Source organism: Alosa pseudoharengus, unplaced genomic scaffold (genome assembly GCF_046254945.1).
Source record: "Alosa pseudoharengus isolate Yale_2024_CS ecotype anadromous, Long Island Sound unplaced genomic scaffold, YU_APseudo_1.1 YU_APseudo_1.1_scf_13, whole genome shotgun sequence".
Lineage (NCBI taxonomy): Eukaryota > Metazoa > Chordata > Actinopteri > Clupeiformes > Clupeidae > Alosa > Alosa pseudoharengus.
The window spans coordinates 32,101,031-32,124,255 of record NW_027468598.1 but is presented as its reverse complement, the minus strand read 5'-3'; the positions used below and the strand labels follow the sequence as shown (position 1 = coordinate 32,124,255).

At 39.7% G+C, this 23,225-nt stretch overlaps 1 protein-coding gene across 6 annotated transcripts; it reads left to right on the top strand.

Annotated features, from left to right (window-relative positions):
- Positions 1-1,883: 1,883 nt before the first annotated feature.
- On the top strand, positions 1,884-23,052 carry LOC143122061 (immunoglobulin superfamily member 1-like). Of its 6 annotated transcripts, none has more exons than XM_076282853.1 (9): positions 1,901-1,977; positions 2,348-2,406; positions 12,395-12,424; positions 16,380-16,652; positions 16,891-17,184; positions 18,754-19,047; positions 19,640-19,963; positions 20,043-20,186; positions 21,679-23,052. In XM_076282853.1, exons 4-9 carry the CDS (start codon positions 16,484-16,486, stop codon positions 21,762-21,764), a joined length of 1,311 nt encoding a protein of 436 aa, XP_076138968.1. In that variant the 5' UTR covers positions 1,901-1,977; positions 2,348-2,406; positions 12,395-12,424; positions 16,380-16,483; the 3' UTR covers positions 21,765-23,052. The 6 variants fall into 6 exon arrangements, with proteins under 6 accessions (XP_076138964.1, XP_076138965.1, XP_076138968.1 ...); XM_076282851.1 differs by having other exon boundaries at positions 12,290-12,424; XM_076282849.1 differs by lacking the exon at positions 2,348-2,406 and having other exon boundaries at positions 1,884-1,977.
- The last annotated feature ends 173 nt before the right edge of the window (positions 23,053-23,225 follow it).

Here is a 23,225-nt window from a genome sequence, read left to right as displayed (position 1 = left end):
ATGAACTTTATTAGTTTAACAGTTGAATTGAAAACCGAATTGTCTGTAGTCTCCTTATTTCATGTGATTGCTTAACCAGAGCCCTTATACATGGGTTTCCCGTTTACCAACAAAACTAGATGTCGGCTGCTGTAAGCTACAATCGGATTTTTTGTGTACCCCTGTTTTCTCAATGATAATAACATCTCATTTCAGACTATATTTCAAAGTTTGACGTTCATTTGGATTATTAATATAACATCGTATTTTGTCATTTTTGGCGAAGACATGCATTCCGTTAGAGATATTGAACATATTTAATATTCTCTAACCATCGTGATTTTGAATTGGTGCAGTTTTCAGCACAAAAACTAATTTTATTATTTTGCTCTTTTGCATTGCTCTATGCTGTTCTATGGTGCTTTCTGCCTCTTGGTTGCGCACGCATGTTTTCGTGACGTTCCATAGAAATCCATGTATTAGATATTCTCTGGCTTAACAAACTGCTTCAACAATGTTTTCTTCTACACGATTCACGCAAAATTATCGTGAAGCTTCTGCACAGTGGCGCCATCGACTGGTCTGGCATATGCACTACAGCACATTTAGCCGGTTACACCTCTGTGAGTACACGCAAGGTTCTTTCTTGCCGGTGTCGTTAAAGGTGTGAAAGCGGTAAGAGAAAATTCACCCGGCGGTTTCGTGTAAACGGCCCCTCAGTCCAGTCAGTACCACTGTGTTAAGTTTGGAGATCAAGTACATCTATCTCTCTCTCTCTCTCGTTTTGGGAGGTTGTCTCCCCTCAGTATTACAAGTCCAACAAAATGTAAACTGTCAGGAGAGCCATGGTTGGCTTGATGGTAAAATTTTCCTATGGCATAGTCCATGTTTGCTGTACGTATGGCAGTTTTGTGTATATGGCAGTTCTATAAAGACTGTGTGCGCTACCTCATTACCCCAGGGTAGTTAGTGGAATCTATGAAATTCTGTTTTTGTTTGTCTGTTGTAGGCTTGTCCACAGGGGCATTTAAGCATGTAGAGTACTGATGTTGTGTTGTAGTTCATGAATTGTTTAATGAAAGAAAAAATGACCAGTGTGAGGATTTGTGAAGAATGCTACGTTTGTGGTACTGTTGCAGTGACTGCAATTGCCACATCTGTAGTGACCTTTTACATGGAGCCAAGTTTCTTTTTGTTAAGTGGGAAATGTATGCGCCGGTTATCTGTAATGCTTGGCAGTTGCACCCATCTGAATGATGGGGGGGGGGGGGGGGGTAGCTGGTGATGTTTCCCAGTGTTGGTTCTGCATTTAAAACATGGCAACGTTTGTTAATGATGAGTCAGAGTTTCTGATGACAACGGTTAAATTCAGTTATGAAGGTTGTTCTCTTTGTTTCTCCAGCAGTAGCTTCAGATGTGAGTACTTCTGACCTTGGGGTGGTTAAAGCATGGTGATAGGCCTCCTGAATGTACAGTACCTCATCATGGAGCCTTGTGTTTAAATTCATCCAGTTGTGAGCTGTTTTTAAGACACCTCATGTGTTTATCTGTCCTTCACATGGCATGATCATATTCCATGGAAATGAATTAGAAAATACAAAAACCCCTCTCCTGATAAAATCACACCTCGATACGTGTTGGTTTAAGTGTAGCTTTGAATCTGAATGCATTTCTTTTCCATCATAGAATGTTGTATATTTGTATACGATGTTTGTACCGTTATTGTTAAAGATAATTCATTGAAATGTTACTTTGAGGTATATTTATTGTCATTTATTGAGATATATTGTAATTGGTCAGCCAACAGTTGTATGACAGTTTTTCTTTTTTTTAAAAGTATGTTGACATACTAATTTGCTGACATAGCTTTGACGACTTTCTTGACTGCGGTGTGGGTAAAATAGACTAAAAGGAACTGAGAAAGTGGAAGACATGCCCATTTCATGAAACTCTCATCAGAGACGGAGATGTCGATGGCTGTCCTCGCTGTTGTCTCAGGTAAAATTAAACTCCCCTTTCTTATCTGAATGTGTAATGTGAATTCTTCTGTGGTATAGACATATTTAAGGATTAAGGGAGTTTCCCTATGTATTCCACAGCCTATAAGAAATCCAAAAATCATATTATCACACCTAGGTCCTATGGATGAGATAAATTATTTTACTAAAACATTTATCTGTAATTCAAATGTTTTAAATGTTTTTTTTTACTCAATTTCAATTTTATCACCGCAGCGTTGAGATCAGTGTTCTATCCTTAGAGAACATAGTATATGTTTGGTTTAAAATGCTTTTAATAAAATAAAGCTGTGCATTTGTGTTGTGAAATATCAAATCTAATTTATGTTTTTCTCTCAAATATGTACAAGACAAATAGTCTATAGCATGAGTGAACCAACCTGTAAGAAAATTTGAATTTGCTCAGCAGGTCAGTGTGGAAAGGAATTGATGTCCATTTACATCATTCTCTCTCCTACCCCATCAACACACACATATTAGATTAGATTAGATTCAACTTTATTGTCATTGTGCAGAGTACACATACTCAATAAGTAAATATATAAGTATTGATGAAAAAATAGAAAAGATGAAATAGGAAGTTGGATATGGCTGGATAATCTAAAAATGAAAGCAAAACCTAGAATGGGTAGTTCACACAAATTGATAGCTTGACAATTTGCTTGACAGATATATCTGTCAAGAGCTATAGCTCATAGAGGTCAGCTAAGGAAAGACCTGGGACATCACTCTCTCTCCTACCCCCATCAACACACACATCTACACTGTACAATTTTAAGCATTACTGAAAAACAAAAGGTGAAATAGGAAGCTTGTATGTAGAACCCCGCAAGACTTCTGCATAAGACATCAGTCATTTATCAGAACACGCTATGGTCAACAGTGTTGGGAACGTTACTTTAAAAAAGTAATTATAGTCCATGAGCCATAGGGGGTCGTCACTACCACTTGGGGGGGCAAATTCTCACTATATTTTTCTGAAAGCTACATATCTCTGGAGTATAAAATGGTATGATAGCAAGTTGGATCTTGTAGCTTTGTGGCTGTACAGGCCTTCAAAGTTGACCTCTGATTTGAAAAAAAAGGAAATTCCGCCTATTGGCTTTTTTTGTTAAAACACTCATAAGAGCCTAGAAAATAATCAAAATCTTATTATTACTGATGCATATGTGGTGCTTGATGTTGGCATACATATTTTGACTCATTATGTGATTTTGCTCTTCATTTTGGTTGATTAAATTCAAGATTTATGTGCAAAAAAAAGCTAATTTGAGTTTTCAGAGCAACATGTTATGGCAATACCTGAATGCAGACCTTATTGATCATTACTATTCTACCCTCCTTACTTTCAATTGCGAGTTGAAATTAATGTTAAATGATGACATACATACTGTAGGTCTGCAGTACAAATGTTTTTTTAAATTGTAGCTGAAACGAGTACAAAGGATCTTTAATCTATTCATTGAATTCATCGTCAGAACAGGAGCACAGAGGATGCCATCTCTATGGCACTTCACTCTGCCCTGTCCCACCTTGACAATAGCAACACCTATGTAAGAATGCTGTTCATTGACTTCAGCTCAGCGTTTAACACCATCATCCCCTCCAAACTGATCACCAAACTCAGTGAACTGGGCATCAATACCTCCCTCTGTAACTTGATTCTGGACTACTTGTATTGCATTCATTGTGTCTACACTTGAGATAAATAAGTTTGGTTTTTCTTTTATCACATACACATATATTGGTAGATGTTTTTTCTTTACCTTGACATGTTTCGACATATACTTCCATCTTCATCAGAAGGTCACACGGTGGAGTAGTGTGAGGCGTTTTTATCAGCTGATGTTGTTACGGACGTGTGATCCACCTGTCAGTTTTGTGGAAGTTTTGTGGAACAAGTGGAAGTATACGTCGAAACATGTCAAGGTAAAGAAAAAACATCTACCAATAAATGTGTATGTGATAAAAGAAAAAACAAACTTATGGATTCTGGACTTCCTAACCAACAGACCTGTCTGTTAGGTTAGATAATCGCACCTCCTCAACCATCGAACACCAGTGTACCACAGGGATGTGTGCTGAGCCCTCTCCTCTACTCCCTCTTCACCTACGACTGCACACCTGTACATGGCTCTAACACCATTGTCAAGTTTGCAGATGACACTACGGTGATTGGGCTCATCAGCAATAATGATGAGATGGCCTACAGGGAGGAGGTCCAGCACCTAACATCGTGGTGCACTGATAACAACCTGGCTCTCACACTAAGAAGACCAAAGAGCTCATTGTGGACTTCAGGAAGTCTAAAGCTAGCACACACACACACATTCTCATCAACGGGACTGAGGTGGAGCATGTCACCAGCTTCAAGTTTCTGGGTGTCCACATCTCTGAGGACCTCTCTTGGACCCTCAACACCTCTACCCTGATCAAAAAGGCTTACCAGCGTCTCTTCTTTCTGAGGTCCATCTGTCTCCTCAGATCCTGGTGAACGTCTACCGCTGCAACATCGAGAGCATCCTCACCAACTGTATCATAGTTTGGTATGGCAACTGCTCTGCCCACGACCGGAAAGCATTGCAGAAGGTGGTGAAAACTGCCCAACACATCACCGGTTCCTCACTCCCCTCCATCGAGGCCATCCAGGGCAAGCGATGCTTGCATAAGGCGCGCATCATCAAAGACTGTTCTCACCCCAACCACAGACTGTTCACCCCACTCCCCTCCGGGAGGCGTTACAGGTCTCTCCGCATCCGAACCAGCAGGTTCAGAGGAAGCTTCTTTCCTGCGGCTGTCACCCTACTGAACTCTAGCTCTGCATCCCGGTGACATCCAACCAACTAAGCCCCCATCACCCCCTGCCCCGCCTGATGCCTCCTTGCCTGTGCCTGTTGAGGTGTCCACGACCATGGCAACCTTGACAGGGACAACAAGGAGGCGGACATCCCCTAGCCCCCCCCCCCACAACTGCACTACCCTATCCCACCCATCTATCCCATCCATCTATTTATTTACAAATGTACATACTGTAATTACACTTATACTGTACATAGCCATAGTCCACTGCTTTTCATCCTGCACATACACTTATTATTAATACTATTGTAATGTTACTGTTTCTGCACTACAATGGTACTGTTACCACACTGCACATAGTTGTACATACTGTACATATCTGTCTATATGGTTCATACTAAATATCCATATTTATTCAGTTTTTCTGTAATATATTCTGTTAATACACTGCATATATCTATATTGTTCTTACTACTACTATAATGGTACCGCCACTACATTGCACATACCTGTACACAGGGTGCGATTTGTAGGGGGGGATGGTGAGGATTTCCCCCCCACTGGTTTTCCTATCCTCTGCTAAATTATTTTTATCGTTGGGGGGGACAACATTTATCCCCCTCTGCCCCTCATATTGATTAATGCTACTTCATATAAGTAAAGCGCTGCAACGTGAGAACAGTCTAGGCTAGCCTACATAATAATCTGACATCAGAAACGCACCCTCACTGTTAGCACGCTGCTGACACAGTGGCTGCGTGATAACTTAATTTGGCCTTGATCGTGCAGGACATTTCAGAATGTCGAGTGTGTAATCCATCATAAATGGCTAGGTTCAATGGAAAAGTTAGCTGGACAAATGAAAGAAAACGAGAAGGATTCAGTGAAGCATAATAATGTTTTAGAACCTTCAAAATTAGAAAACTGATGCAACTGAGATGGAGGACAACAGTAGAACGTAGGCCTATTGTCCGAAGGAACTTACATTGAGGAGATATTTGCTGAATGTCACAAAAAGTGTTACAGAAATTGCTTGGCATCGCTTATTCAATGGCTCTCTACCGAAACACCTGTAGTTTGCGGAGGACGAACGAGAAAGCACTCGTTTGATAAATCAGCCAGTAGTAGACAAATAACTTTTAGAAATAATCTGTACTGCAAAAACGAATGTTGGTGGGTATTTAAACTATCTAGCGGGTGTTTTAACAGCTGCAAGAAATAGAAGCTTCATGGTCTTTATGTTCTGGTTCGTAAATTATTTACAGTTGCCCTATAACTTTACTCTCTAAACTCTTCACTGCACTGTAGGCAATTAACTGACAGTATGATAGGCTATTTATTTTCTGTAGGCTACAATAAACACATTTATTTTTTCAACTTTTGCAATATTACGCACTTGGCTACTGAACGCAAATCAGCAGGAGAGAGAATGCACGTAGCCTACGCAGCGTGTAGCGCAATGTGTAGGCTATTTGGTTACCAACTAACACTGTTAGCCAATTCACTAACTTAAGACTTCAGTGCCATCATATACAACGTTTTTTTACACAACAAATATAGAAAGGATGGAGGCAGCAAAAGTAGAGAAGTCATTTCAGATAGGCCAAGAACAAGGTGAATTTGTATGCTTGTCAAAACGTAGTCCTACCCTGCATTAGAGGAGCTGATCATCATACCAAGCACACTTGCTGTTTAAAGTCATACACCACGGTAAACTAAAACTAAAATGTTACAAAGGTGGCAAAAATAATATAGGGTAATATTAGCCATGACATTACTAGGCTATGATCGTTCGTTCATTTTTTTTAGTTTTTTTTTTTGGGGGGGGGGGTTTAACAAACTTATTCAAAATCATCCCCCCCCCCTCTGGTTTTTACACAAATCGCACCCTGCCTGTACATGTTGTTCATACATTGTTCATATTACAGTACATAGCCATATTTATTCTGCTCTTATAACTGCTAATACACTGCACATATTTATATTTAATTTATGCTACTCTAAACCACCTTCTGCAAAACAACCGTATGTTTACTGTCTACACTGCACTATATTTCTTGTCATGTGTTTGTCTATGCACCACCTGCCTATACTGTGTACAGTATATCACATTGCACTTTTCTGCTTTTTTGCACTTCTGGTTAGACAGCAAACTGCATTTCGTTGTCTCTGTACTTGTTCTCTGCACAATGACAATAAAGCTAAATCTAATCTAATTTAATCTACAAAATGATCTGCCTCTGCTTTGCCTCTTTACGGATCATGCTATGAATAGCAGCAGCAATGTCTGCATAAGTTGAGACATTGTTAACGACCTTCTGGACCAGAGACATTCCATCAATGATTGTTGCTGTATTATATTCATCTGGAAGATTATCTGATAGTGATGCAAGTTTCTGCAAATGCTTTGCGAGTGCTGCTTTAGAGGTTTTCCTTGGGGTCCCCTCAGGTGTCGCCAATGACCATGGTTAAGGTCCAAGAGGGTGACAAAAGACTTCTCTCATGTCCAGTCTTTAACATGATGGTCTTGCCATGTGCCTGTGTTTCTTTTTTGACTCATGCTCGTAAATGTCTTTAATTTTTGCTTTGTCAATGTATCATGGAATTTGTGCTTAGGTGTATCTGACTCCAGCCTCTATGTCATGATCTTTGCCTGTAGTATGAGCCTGAATCAGATTATCCCTAACCTCTTGTGTTGCTTTGCCTGCTGTAGATATGCAAATGAACTCATGTTCCGCTGAAAATGGATTGATCCATTTTCAGTTTCTGTCTCATCTCATCAGAACTGTGTAGAATTTTTAAAACTGTTGTAAATGTATGTAATTATAGATCTTGGAAAATAGTTATTATTTCTTTTCAATGGAAATTATTTTAACATTAGATGAAAGACAATTTTAAGTATGATGATGATAATAATAATAATAATAATAATAATAATAATAATAATAATAATTGTACATAATGATAACAATGTGTAAAGTATGAATATTTTCACCAACCAGTTCATCTACATCTCATTTCCACATTCTTATTAGTCAAAAGTACAACTGAAATGTATAATGTATATCATTTTAGCACCTGTGATGCAATTACCATAATTTCCCAACTATTAGCTGCAGCTTATACATTGATTTTGCAAAATTTCTTCAGCTATGAGGTTAATACACGGGGGCAGTTAATATGGTATATGGTTTTGTTTCTTTTAACTTGCATAAAACACTGTCGGGTGGCTTATTCACATAATACGGCTAATACACAGGAAATTACTGTATGTATTTAATGTGCCCTGGACATTATAAAAGTATAATATTTATGTTAAGCTGGGTACATGTGGTGATGTGAACAATTTTCATATGGTATTCCTTGAATGTAAAGGTAATATGTGATTGGTAATCATGATGTTTTGATCTCTTGGAATATCTCTTATTAAAAACGAATTTACTGAATTTTGGGGTGTTTCCGAATAGTACATTTACAAATAGTAAATAGCATAGCAATGCAGACCTATGTAATCATTTGTATCTCAAGTCTGCTGGGAGGTAGGAAGGTGTAAATACATTGATTAATGAGGTAGTGGGCATTTCAATTAGTGCTGCAACACGTTGTGTCTCTGAAAACGCAGATTTGCTCATTATTACACATAAATCTTGAATTTTATCAACCAAAATGAAGGGCAAAATCACATAATGATTCAAAATATATATGCCAACATCAAACACCACATATGCATCAGTAATAATGAGGTTGGATTATTTTCTGGGCTCTTATGAGTGGTTTAACAAAAAAAAGCCAATAGGCAGAATTTCCTTTTTTTTTTTAAATCAGAGGTCAATTTTGAAGGCCTGTCCAGCCACAAAGCTACAAGATCCAACTTGCTATCATACCATTTTATACTCCAGAGATATGTAGCTTTCAGAAAAATATAGTGAGAATTTGCCCCCCCCCAAGTGGTAGTGACACACCCCTTTTTGGGCCTGTGGCTCATGGACTATTAGTTATAGTTACTCACTACTTGTTCCAAAAAGTAACTGAGTTAGTAACTGAATTACTCTATGATAAGAGTAACTCGTTACCAGGGAAAGTAACTATTTGCGTTACTGTTAAAAAAAAAGTTGCTATATGTCAAAGAATTTGGATTTTTTGAGCAGTTTTGAAAAGCCAGTTGAAATTAGTACAGACAGGTGTTTGTAGGCTACATAACTTTCGATATTTATTAGATAGATAGATACTTTATTGATCCCCAAGGGGAAATTCAAGATATTGCACATCGACAGACCTACGGTTGACTTCAGCCTGTGTCATAGGTTTTTGTTGTGAGGCAGAAAGATCTAGCTTTTGCTGCTTGGAGGACTTTGCTCCGAGTCCTTCTTTGCTAGTGGATGGCGAGCTATGATCTGTGGTGGAGGTAGGCTATCAGTGTTTTTGGCCACTAGCTTGGATGCGTGTGTGAGATGCCTCATTAAATAAGAGTTGCTCACAACGGATGTCGACAAAGTCTTCGCTCCTGGACATAATGTAGCCTACACATTACATGAACGTTCTTGCCTTTGACCACAATGAATTTGAAATAGTGCTTATATCTCCACTTTGAAAATGCCAACTTTTCATCGGATTGCTCCTGACCTCTGCTGTTTCATCGAATCTCTACTTTAAGGCCCGGTTATACTCGCCGCACCGGACCGGTAGCGCGACAACGTGACGTCAAAATGACGTAGATCGATCTCTCTGGCGCGCCAGGGTTTTGGCCGTGTAGCCCACGGTAGCGCACCACTCATTTTTTTTCAGAAGAGCGCTACAAGGCGGAAACAGGAAGATGGACTAGTTCGAGGGCAAGCGAGTTGCAGTGTTTTGTTACAGTCGTGAATTTTTAATAGTTTGCTGGATAAGTTAACAAAGTTACCAGTCAGAGTTGCAACACATGGAATTAAGAGGAAAGAATAGAAACGATTTATTTTCAAACAAAGGATATCTATTAAGGCCTGAACAAAATCTCTTTCCACTTCAGGAAATTACACAAACTCAGCCAGCTGCTAGCTAGCTAGCCAGCTAACTAAACTGTTTAAATGATTAAAATTTCCCTCGGGATGACTAAAGTATCTATCTATCTATCTATCTATCTATCTATCTACCTGTGCGCACACCTTGGAAACTAGATGATAATGATGGTGGTAGTTGTGAATAGTAGCAACCAAAGTCTGAAGTACCATCACAGAGGCTAGATAATAGCAGAGCCCGTTTACATTCTCTGCTACTAGTGTTTCTTAATGCAGCTTCTTCTGCTGTGTAGCCTAACGTAGTTAGCGTTAATCTTTTCACAACAGCGACACCTCTGTTCAGGACAATATTGCAACTAGTGTCGTGACCACGACGCGCGAGTATAAATGGTTACGGCGCTTCTGTGACGTCACATTGTCGCGCTACAGGTCGGGTGCGTTGAGTATAACCGGGCCTTTAGCTGTTGCGTGTGTGTGTGGCGCGTGTGCTGGCAAGTGTGTAAAAACACTGGCTCTGATTGGCTATCATGAAACATGACTCTGCCTTAGCCAATCATAATCGCTTACGTCGTTATTAACCCACCTCCTCACTCAGTCACTAGCTGTGAGCCAGGGGTGCGTTCGGATTACACAGTTTATTTAAAGCAACACCAAAGAGTTTTTTGTACCTTAAAATAATGTTTCCAAAATTGTTCCGTGGTTCATCAACTCTTAACAGGGTGAACGTCACTTCTGCATTCGCTTCGCAGCCCTCTATCGGCTATAACCGCACTATGTAAGTTTGCCATATCGGGTAGCGGATCTGTAGTTCGATGGAATGAGACATAAGAAACTACAAATTTGACTTGCATGATGTCGCAATACATCGTAATTTCATAAAATCATGCAACATATTCTACCTTGTCTATGGACATCGTTATTTGCAAAGCCGTTGCTGAATAAACAAATAGCGTGCGTGCGACAGAGGAAAAGTTCTTTGGTGTTGCTTTAAGGTTAATCAATGCAAAGTAGGCTAAGTAACACACCGCATTTAATGTCCAGTAACGTTAACGGCGTTGTAACGTTGTAAAAAGTAATGAATTAGATTACTCCGTTATTGACAAATTAACGCCGTTTGTAACGCCGTTATACTTAAACGCCATTACTCCCAACACTGATGGTCAATGAGAACATATGTCATTTTGACATCAAATTTGACCGACCGTCATGACTATTTGGAATCAGATTTTATCATTTATGTCACTTTTCAAGATATGCAGTTGTGAATATGCTAATGTTAATGTGTTAACTTATTTGATATATCACATTTGATTTTGAATCAGAAACAAATGGGTGAATATCATTGGAGAGTACCATTCAGGTACTCAATTTCCTCTAATGTTGGTCTTAATTTTCTATTATTTTTATGTATTATCATAAATAGCAGACATTCAAGTTTTAGAACTATATATTAGGTGCTTCCTATTTAGAGATCCAACCTGTCAGGTAAATGTTACCCTGGTAAAATTTCCGACAGGGTGGACGATGATAGGGTGGAGATTTTCACCTTCAGTTAATGTTTTTACTCATAAAAAAAAAAACTCACAAACAAACTGTCACTGGGTCACTATCTAGACGTGTTGTAGAAGAGACTTTGGTATAGTTATACCTGCATTATGAAAATATTCTATTCAAATCACTTCTGATAGGGTGACTGGACATGTTGTGCTTGTACAGAGCAAGTCATACTTTTAAGAAAATATGTTAGTAAGAACTTCAACTACTCACTAACTTCAGCAGGGGAATTTCCCACCACTGAAGAGAGAAAGGAAACTGTTGTCCTGATGTTACTAGAGAGGATGGCCTTTCCTTATATGGGGCAAATTTCCCAATTCAAAAGGGTGGACAATCATTTTAGGGACACACAAAAACTTCTTATTTTTTCCACACTATTCCTATAACAAAATTATCCATGCACTGAAGTGGAGTATTATCTTGTTTGGCAAAACAATAATTTGAAAGCAAAAAATATGTATTTTTTAGGATTTGTACTATATTTTACTAGTAAATTACTAGTACTACTAAGTTATTTAATTTTAACTTTAATGCTGCATAGTGCTGGGGACAGACAAAATAGCATGCAGTATAGACAAATATAAAAACAAAATCTTTTATAGGCATTTATGTTACTTGGCAAATTAGTTCTACATATCCAGGACAGGTGGAATCAGCAATATTCACCCAAATACAAGGACTTGTTAACATAACAGAAGAGAAGACAATTGCAATCAGAATCAAAGAATATTGCTTTTCCCCTTCCTCACAATTTAGGTGTTACAGTATATGCTGGAGGCCAATTTAGTCAGTTGTTAACATCCTGTGTGAACCCAAAACAAAATAGCCTTTTACCAACAGGAATGTAACTTCACCTTTTTGCAACATTGACCAAAGTGGCCTTTATGACAGCTAATACGTTACAATGACCCTATCAATGCAGTATATGTGTCTTATTTCATAAAGGTGATGTGCAACTGGAAACATGGGATATGTAGCTGGATTAAGAGTAACGTGTTAGCACATTTTTACGTCAATAAAACACCTCTTGATCTAATTCTCTCTTCATAGTATTTTGTCTCTGTGTCACTTCAGTAGCTGGTAAGTGAAGTGTTTCTCTATTCAAATAAACTTGACAGTTATTTTTAATCATGCAATGCATGCACTGTACAGTGCCTATAAAAAGTATTCATCCCCCCTTGGATATTTCCCCTTTTTCAGCTTTGATAAATGGAATCTTGATCAATTTAATTTGGCCTTTTTTACAATAATTTACAAAAATCCCCTCTTAAATGTCAAGGTGAAATTAGGTTTCTACAAAGTAATGTTAATTAATTAAAAAATATATATGGATAATGCAATATGTAAATGCATACCATTTCTGTGTTTTTCGCTATATGCCTCGGCTCGTTGTCTTTCTGAAAAGTAAATCTTCTCTCAAGTCATAGTTATCGTACAGACTGAATCAGATTGTCCTCCAGGATTTCCATATACTGTATTTTGTTGAATTAATTTAACATTTACCTCTACAAGCCTCCCAAGGCCTGTTGTTCAGAAGTATCCCCATAGCATGATGCTACCACCACCATTCTTCAAATTAGTGATGTGCAGTGTTTGGTATCCGCCAAACATAGCATCTAGTCTGATGGCCAAAAAGCTAAATTCCATTTGACCTTGGAGTCTCCCACATGGCTTTGGGTGAACTTTAGTCAAGATTTAGTAAGAGCTTTGCCACTCACTCATAGGGCTGTATTTTGGGCCACCAGCGCATGGCGTAATACTAGTTATTCACCCGCGGAAAGTTGAATTCGTTATTTTGCACCTTTATTTTTTAAGCATTGCGCCCAGGGGTGTGGCAATTAACAACCTAGGGAGGGACCTGGCGCATTGTCTAAAAATCGCTATCATACACCACCTAAACCTGGTCAGAAGTCAATGGCGAGTTGTTCATATGCTATTTTAAGAGCGCATGTCAACAGTCATATTGGCAGGTGCACGCACCATCCTTCTATCATTCAAGAACGCACACCAGCGCACGTCCATGCAAAGCATTACAAATTGCACGATTACAATGGGAAACATAATTAGAATAAAGATATTACGAAATACTGTACATCTCATGATGAGTAGTTATTCACCATCATTTGCAAATTGGTAATGACGGTTAAAAGTGATTAGGGGAGAGGCGAGACACGTATGGAGCACAGCTGAAGACACTGTCACGAGATATAAGCAACTCCTCTGCAGGATAAATGTTGTTTTATTCAGTCATTTGAGCAACATTAGGGTAAGTGTTGCTTTTTCCAGCCTATGTTTTCGATGGTAACCCATTGTCAGTCAATAGTGAAAGTAACTGCATATAACTGTCTTGTCGTTGACTGACTCCTTGGTGAAGTTAGTTTCACTTTGTCAATGAGTTCAAATAATAGACGAGTGCAAATGCGTGAAGGATATGCTAGGTTTTAGTAAAGCATGGTTTAAGAATGACTATTCCATACGGTCTCGCAAGCAGCCTCCTTCAAATGCGCCTTTGAATGCCAAAATACCGATGCATTTATTTGACATATCGCGCGTTGCGCCGTTAAAGGGAATGACAGGTGTCATTCTCATTGGTTTAAAATGATGTTACGCCCCAAACCATAGAGCTTTGGGCCCTATCATGACATTCTAAAGTGCATCGTCACTCGTCAAAAGTCTATTCAAATTTAGTAGGATGTCCAGTTCACATTGGGAGGGGTTTCGTTCTCAAAAGTGGAGCGCATGGCGTAACAAGGTGTTCCTAGGTCTTTTAATCAGTCATATGGGTGTGTTTGGGGCATAACATAATTTTAAACCAATGAGAATGACATCTGTCATTCCCTTTAACGGCGCAACACGCGATATGTCAAATAAATGCATCGGTATTTTGGCATTCAACGGCGCATTTGAAGGAGGCTGCTTGCGAGACCGTATGAAATAGTCATTCTTAAACCATGCTTTACTAAAACCTAGCATAGCCTTCACGCATTTGCACTCGTCTATTATTTGAACTCATTGGCAAAGTGAAACTAACTTCACCAAGGAGTCAGTCAACGAGAAGATATAAGTTATATGCAGTTACTTTCACTATTGACTGACAATGGGTTACCATCGAAAACATAGGCTGGAAAAAGCAACACTTACCCTAATGTTGCTGAAATGACTGAATAAAACAACATTTATCCTGCAGAGGAGTTGCTTATATCTCGTGACAGTGCGTCTTCAGCTGTGCTTCATACCTGTCTCTCGCCTCTCCCCTAATCACTTTTAACCGTCATTACCAATTTGCAAATGATGGTGAATAACTACTCATCATGAGATGTACAGTATTTCGTAATATCTTTATTCTAATTATGTTTACCATTGTAATCGTGCAATTTGTAATGCTTTGCATGGACGTGCGCTGGTGTGCGTTCATGAATGATAGAAGGATGGTGCGTGCACCTGCCAATATGACTGTTGACATGCGCTCTTAAAATAGCATATGAACAACTCGCCATTGACTTCTGACCAGGTTTAGGTGGTGTATGATAGCGATTTTTAGACAATGCGCCAGGTCCCTCCCTAGGTTGTTAATTGCCACACCCCTGGGCGCAATGCTTAAAAAATAAAGGTGCAAAATAACGAATTCAACTTCGCGCCAGTGAATAACGAACTTTACGCCATGCGCTGGTGACCGAAAATACAGCCCTTTGACTGGTCAAAAACTCGCATCGGGCAGTAGTTGTTGTATGCAGAGTTTCTCCCATCTCAGCTGCTGAAGCTTTTAACTCCTTCAGAGTTGTCGTAGATGCCTCGGTGGCCTCCCCCACTAGTCATTCAGTTTGTGGTGATGGCTAGCTTTAGGCAGATTTGCACATTTGCAAATATTCCTTACATTCCCTAATGATGGATTTCATTGACCTCCAGGGGATGTTCAGGGACAAACATTTTCTTTACTTATGCTTTTCAATAACCCTTTCTCTGAGTTGTTTGGAGTGTTCTTTTGTCTTCATCATGGTATAATAGCAAAAAATACTGATTGACCAGTGACTGGACCTTCCAGACACAGGTGTCTTAATATTATACTATAAACATTCACTGCATTCAGGCGATCTCGATTTCACTAATGGTGAGACTACTAGCAGCAATTGGCTGGACCGCTATTGATTTAGGTCAGTCACTTTGAATATTTATGCAATCGCTAATTAGATAGATAGATAGATAGATAGATAGATAGAAAGATACTTTATTGATCCCCAAGGGGAAATTCAAGGTCTCAGTAGCATCACACACAACATGCACTTACAGCAGAAAAAGTATAAAAAAAAACACCACTGCACAATAAAGACAGTAGAAGATTTAAAATACCAGAATACTAAATATACTAAATAAAACTAAATCAAATATCCACATAGTGTGCTTCAGGATGATCAAGCATGAGGCGCTGGCAGTGACAGGGCAGGGATTGAGCCTATGATTCTGCATGGTAAGATGCTCTATGAGAGTGAGTGTCATGGTGATGGTCCAAATGAGTCCAACAGTGCAACAGTGCAAGAATAAAGTCTAGAGACCAGCATAAAATAAATATGGACATATAAGAGAATAATGTGTAGACAAAGTAATATAAACAACTTTGCAAGAATAGGTTAAGGGTTACAGCCATTGATCAAGTATTAAGTACGGCCACAATCCAGGCTGTGGGTGGGAGGGAGGGGTTATGCATATGTGCTAATATAGCATATAAACAATGTAGCAGTAAAACAGTAGACAGTACACAAACATGGAGAAGGTGGAGTGGCAGACAGACTATGCAGAGAAGTCTATCTCTCCTCTTCCCTTTAGTGAAGCATTGAACAATTCAATGGTCCTAACATTACTTTGTAGAAATTTGCTTTCACTTTGACATTTTCTCAGAGGATTTTTGTATTGTAAAAAAATTACAAATTACAAATTACATTTATTAATGCAGTAAAAGGGGAAATATCCAAGGGGGTGAATACTTTCTATAGGCACGTACTGTATTTCATTAAAATTCTTAAATGACTCCCTCCTCCAGGTCAATATTCCACTCCCTCCATCCAGCTCATCTCCTTATATTCAGCTGTGTCACCTGGAGAAACTGTTCATATCAGCTGTGACGGCATTTATAACTGTCAACACATGGTCTGTTTATACAGAAATGGTGCTTCCATCATGACACAGTTCTGTTACCCGTCACAGAGCAATGTGACCTTTACTTATTCTGTTGTGGATGCCTCTGACACAGGCAGATACATATGTGGCGTCTGCTCTAGGTTCTACAAGAGCAGCTACATCTTTATCACTGTGGGTGAGTGAATATGAAGTCAGGTAATCTGGCACACCCTGAAAAACAGATGGATACTGATATGAGCCATGTAAAGCTGGAAATAAGCTAAATGATAAAGCAGCATTATTAAAAATGTCTTCACTGCTAATAGGCTACTTGTAGACCCTCTGTTAACTAAATCTGTTGCAAGATGCTGTGATATTTCTGTTTTTAATTTCCATTTTCTCTAATGATTGTTTGTTGCACCTTACTTTTCCAGTTGTACTACAGAAGCCAAGTCTTTCACTGGAAACCAGTAAAGAGGTTTCTTGGGGTCAGTCTGTCCAGATGAGGTGCTCCATCTACACTCAGCACCTGGTTGGTACATTCACCCTACAGCAGCTCTCTGGGTCATTTAAAGGGACAAAGATCTCCACTGGAACCTCTGCCCTCTTCACCATTCCTCAAGTGGACTTTATCCATGAAGGAGCCTACTACTGCCAGTATCAAACAAGGGTTTCCACACGTGAATTCACATCCCCCCAAAGTGATACTGCCAGCCTCTATGTAATAGGTAATGTGCTTATATATCATATATGGACATGTTTCTGCAGACTCATATAGACCCTTTCAAGAGAGTTATTATCAGCATCATAGTTGGCCCCACAAGGCTTCCGTTTTAACATTCCATATGTTATGTTATATATCTTAATGCAGAGGAAGTAGATTGGGAACCAAATAGAACGTTCAAGCATTGTTTTTGTTTTTAGCTATTGTTGAAAGGGTCTATATGTCATATACTGTACATATGTCAGTTTTTGGTTAAGTAGTGTTTTTTTTTTTGTTAAGTAGTGCTTTGGAGGGCTTGGATGAAAGGATAGGACCTTAATACTTAGGATATTGTTTTATTTGAAACCGTCAATCTTCCAGCTGCCTGGCCTCTAATGAATTTAGTAGTAGTAGCAGCTACAGTAGTAGGCCTAGTAGCAGCAGTAGTAGTAGTAGCTACAGTAGTAGTAGTAGTAGTAGTAGTAGTAGTAGTGGCAGTAGCAATAGTAGTAGTAGAAGCAGCAGTAGTAGTAGTAGCTACAGTAATAGTAGTAGTAATAATAGTAGTAGTAGCAGCAGTAGTAGTAATTGCAGCAGTAGTAGTAGTAGTAGGCTAGTAGCAGTAGCAGCAGCAGCTACAGTAGTAGAAGTAGGCTAGTAGTAATAGTAGCAGCAGCAGTAGTATTAGTGGTAGGCTAGTGGTAGCAGTAGCAGTAGTAGCAGCAGTAGTAGTAGTAGTAGCAGCAGTAGCAATAGTAGTAGTAGTAGCAGTAGTAGTAGTAGCTACAGTAGTAGTAGTAGGCTAGTAGTAATAGTAGTAGTAGCAGTAGTAGCAGCAGTAGCAGTAGTAGCAGCAGTAGTAGTAGTAGCAGCAGCAGTAGTAGTAGTAGCAGCAGTAATAGTAGTAGTAGCAGCAGTAGTAGTAGTAGGCTAGTAGTAGTAGCAGTAGCAGTAGTAATAGCAGCAGTAGTAGTAGTAGGCTAGTAGTAGTAGCAGCAGCAGTAGTAATAGTAGCAGTAGTAGGCTAGTAGTAATAGTAGCAGTAGTAGGCTAGTAGTAGTAGTAGTAGTAGTAGCAGCAGCAGCAGTAGTAGCAGCAGCAGCAGTAGTAGTAGTAGTAGGCTAGTAGTAGTAGTAGTAGTAGTCTAGTAGTAGTAGAAGTCTAGTAGTAGTAGTAGTAGTAGTAGTAGTAGTAGTAGCAGCAGCAGCAGTAGTAGTAGTAGTAGGCTAGTAGTAGTAGCAGTAGTAGTAGTAGTAGTAGTAGTAGTAGCAGTAGTAGTAATGGTAGTAGTAGTAGTAATAGTAGTAGTAGCAGCAGCAGTAGTAGTAGTAGCAGTAGTAGTAGTAGTAGTAGTAGTAGTAGTCTAGTAGTAGTAGTAGTCTAGTAGTAGTAGTAGTAGTAGTAGTAGTAGTAGTAGCAGCAGCAGCAGCAGCACTAGTAGTAGTAGTAGTAGCAGCAGTAGTAGTAGTAGTAGTATTCACTCTCCTTTTGGTAACATGAGATAAGCCATTTGCCATTGACAGAGGTTTGTACTTTCCAAGTGCCTCTCTAGTTTATTCGTTTCTTGCATCTCACTCACACTTTTGTTTTCCAGTGGTATTACAGAAGCCAAGTCTTTTCCTAGAAACCAGCAAAGAGGTTTCTTGGGGTCAGTCTGCCCAGATGAGCTGCTCCATCTCCACACAGCACATGGGTGGCACATTCACCCTACAGCAGCTCTCTGGGTCATTTACAGAGACAAAGATTTCCACTGGAACCTCTGCCCTCTTCACCATTCCTCAAGTGGACTTTATCCATGAAGGAGCCTACTACTGCCAATATCAAAAAAGGGTTTCCACACGTGAATTCACATCCTCCCAAAGTGCTACTGTCAGCCTCTCTGTAATAGGTAATGCAATATCATATTTGGTCATATTTTGTCCCCTTAGAATTATAGGGTTCTATCTGCGTTCTGAGTAGTTCTGAGATATTGAGCTTCAAAGTTTTAGAATTCCATAGAGTTATGCTGATAAGTGGAACAAACCTCTTCAGATATAATGTCCAAAAATGCATACAACTACAAGAAACACCACACCTCATCTTCTTAAGGTGTCACAGAATAAGAATATGTCAATAACTCAATTTTGACAAAAATGTCAGATAGAACCTTATAATTCTAAGGGGACGATTTTTTGTTAAGTAATGATTTGAAGGGTCTGGATGGATATAAGGATATGATCTTGTTTATAATGATAGGATCTTGTAGTTAGGATATTGTTTTATATGAAACTGTTAACATTCCAGCTTGTAATATTTTAAATTGTTCACTTTCTAACTGTAAGAATTAATACATCACAGTCTTCTGTTCAATAATTACAATTCATTTTGAGCTCATTTAAAAAGTTGTCGAGGCACCATTAGCTTATTTAAAGAGCCAATTTAGCTTTAGTCACGTATCATCTCATATTAATCCTCCACTGATAAACTGCCTCCTTCCCCAGTGGTGCTTGTGCAGCCCAACATCTCTCTCAGTGCCCCAGATGGAGGGCTGTTCTGGGGGCCTCAGGGGCCAGAGGTGACCAGGGGCCACAGCCTCTCCCTCATCTGCTCTACTGAGCCACAGTACCCAGGAGGCTCCTTCCACCTCATCTTTGATGGGTCTAACAGGACCAGGACTCAGCTCGCCGTCAACCACTCAGCCTCCTTCTACATTCCTGAGGCAGACTACTCCCACCAGGGCAACTACAGCTGTGTCTATGAGGTCACTGTGTCCAGCCGCACCTTCAAGTCAACACAGACAGCATCACTGACAGTCACCATAAAAGGTAAACATCCAGCACTTGAGTATTATTCGTTTGTGTGTTTGTTTGTTGTTTACTCTGGTAATTTCCTGTTCCTTTCCAGCGTCTCTGGCTCCCATCATTGCATCTGGAGTGATTTCAGGGTTGTTCCTGCTGTTGCTAATCCCTGCCGTCCTGTACCTGGTGAAGAAAAAGTGTTTTGGTGACACACACATACGCACAATCCGGATGAACACTGTGGCACACAGTGAGTCAAATCATCTCATTAATTAGATAAATCTATGTGTAGTACTGAAGTACTAATTGTAGCAAAGGGAGAGAGCAGTGACCCCACCCGGTCTCCGGGCCACTAAACCTGCAGCTTGACCGCAACGCCAAAGGGCAGTCACAGCGCATACTCAACTGTAGTGACGGTACTCCGTCACACTGCCCTCCCCTTCGGGAAGCTTGCCCATGCACTTCACGCATACTGGCGTCCCTGGCGCAACCACCAGCCATACTTCTCCCATCCCAGGGTGCCCCACACACTAGTGCTTCACCCATCTCTGGGGTCCCTCACACTGGGGTCAACCAATCCTGGGGGTCCCTCATACGGCGCAGACACTGGGCAAGCTTCCGATGACCTCACAGCAAGCCATCCCACTTCTGACACCATATGTAGCGAAGGGAGAGAGCAGTGACCCCACCCGGTCTTGAACCTGGGTCTCCGGGGCATTAAACCTGCAGCTTGACCGCAACGGCAGCCAGGCCCGTTGGTATTAGAGCTTAGGTCGGGCCCAAAAAAATCAAGCCCGACCCTACCCGAGCCCGTGCACATTGTGCCCGAGCCCGACACGGCCCGACACGTTAACTGTAATTATGAGCCCGAGCCCGATTTAAACCCGACATTTTTTAAATACGTGGGTCATTATAACTGACGTTCTCAACTACAATTCCGAGCTGTTTGAGCTACAGAAATCCGTTTAGAGGACATTGAGAGGACAAAAGAGGACATTGAAGGCTGGCTATCATTATTTCTGCCATGGCAAGCCTGCTTCATGTTCATCTTAAAGTATTTTTGCTGTCATAGGTGAACATTGTGCGCACTTAATGCACGCAACAAAGCATACCTGACAAATGCATACCTCCGACTTTTCTCCAAACTTCCTCAAAGTTATTTCTCCTGTTATCATTTTTTTTCTTTACATCTTCAAGCTTCACGTTGCACTTAAGCTACACAATACAGCACAGCAGGCCCGGTGTGATGTGTGCGAGTGGAGAAGCTGCGCATGACACGTGTTGCGCAGATGACATTACAATTGACATTTTGTAACTCAACTAATAAAGTAACTAATACCTAACTTGTATAACTTTGTATACACTTGTTACTTAGGCCTACTTTGATAAATATAAAATATTTCTGAGTCTGACTATGGCATAGCTTTAGCTCCCCACCCAAGTAGGCTAATGATTAGAAGAAAAAAAAAAGCAAGCTTGATCAAGGACCCGGCCCGGCCCGAGGATAGTGGCTAGAAATATCGGCCTGACCCGGCCCGCGGGTCGGGTCGGGTCAAGTTCGGGCTCAGGCAGAGAATCTAAACTCTAGTTGGTATGGCAGTCAGAGCGCATACTCAGCTAAAGTGATGGTACTCCGTCACACTAATTTTAATGTAACATCTGAAATGACAAAAACCGGAACCAGTTTTTCCGCTTGTGCATTAAGAATGTGTGTTGTTGTCTGCCACACTCCATTTGAACAGGTTCTGCAAACAGATACGGATTTCACAATGGACCAGGTGGACATGAGGAAGTAGAGAACATATATGGTGACCTGGAAGAAGACTGAATGTAGAAGAACTGCATGGCCCAACTGCCTTAGACAACGACTATGAAGAGCCTGACATCTATGAAAACTATATCTGAGACTAGTCTGGTATTATGTGGATTTAAAAGCTGTTGTGTCAGTATCCCTGTCCCATAGACAACGACTATGAAGAGGATGACATCTATCAAAATTATAACTGATACTGGTCTGGTACATTTGAAAGCTGTTGTGTCCAGGATTCTAAATGAACTTTTTTGATCACCAGCCAATGTGGCTGGTAACTTTCTAAAGTTACTAGCCAATCAGAATTTCTACTAGCCAAATGTTAGCCTAACTATATTTCGAAGATATTTACAGAGGGGTTTGTTGATATATTATTCCTAGCCTGACTTACATGACATTTTATGCCTAAAAACATGGCAAAAATCGATTTTTTAGGGCTATTGACATTATATTCTGATTTACAGGATAGCTAAAGTAGATATTCATAAATCCCTCTGTAAATTTTTAAACATCTATTATCTGAACACAATGAAAACATAATTTTGAACCTGGCTGTATCCAATGCTCAGGTTTCTTGTTTTAAAATGTATGCAAATTAGTGCATATTTAATTAGATAATGCCTAATTTGCATATGTAAACATTAAATTACAGAAAACTTATAATACATTTTTTTCTCATATTAATGTAAGTAATCAACTGGGTAAGTTTCATAGTGATATCTGCTTGTTAAAAAATTTACCCTATTCACCTGTAGTGTCTCGCCTTCAGCCGTGCCTACTGGTCGGGGTTCGAACCGGCACTCCGGTTACAAGTCCGAAGCGCTAACCAGTAGGCCACGGCTGCCCCAAGTATTGAATACCATTGCAAGGGACTGAATTAACTGTTATGTAAAACCAATTATGTATTTTTTTAATGTCTGGTTTTGCGATACAAATATTTCAAAGAACACATAACATGGCTCAGTGCTGGTTTAACAAATGTTAAGATTTACTGAAGTTTACTTTGCCACCAGTCTCGATAAAGGAAAATAAACAATAACTAAATGATAAACAATAGATAAAAACTATAGTGAGATTTATTTGTATTGTGGATTTGGTCTTTTTTGCTTTCAGGCTCCTGCACCAGTTTTGGCTTCTTTATTCATTTGGCCTTTCAGTTAAACATAATTATTTTTTTTGGCAGTTGCCTTATCTGACCCTTTTAAGTTTTACATGCTTCATTTGTTTAAACAAATAACTTTAAAAAAGCATGGGGATTTGTGTTTATGAACTGAATTACTGTGTATTAAATTAATATTTCCTGGAACATGAGTTGTCTGAAGACTTCATTGTCCTGTTTCTTGTGATATTTGTTAAGTCTTATTCTGTCTTTAGACTACACACCAGTTTTAACTCTAGGGGGCAGTATAGGACCATACAGTATGTCTTTATCCTTAACATCTGCAGTATCTTGTTTTCATCCACCTGCAGGGGCATCAG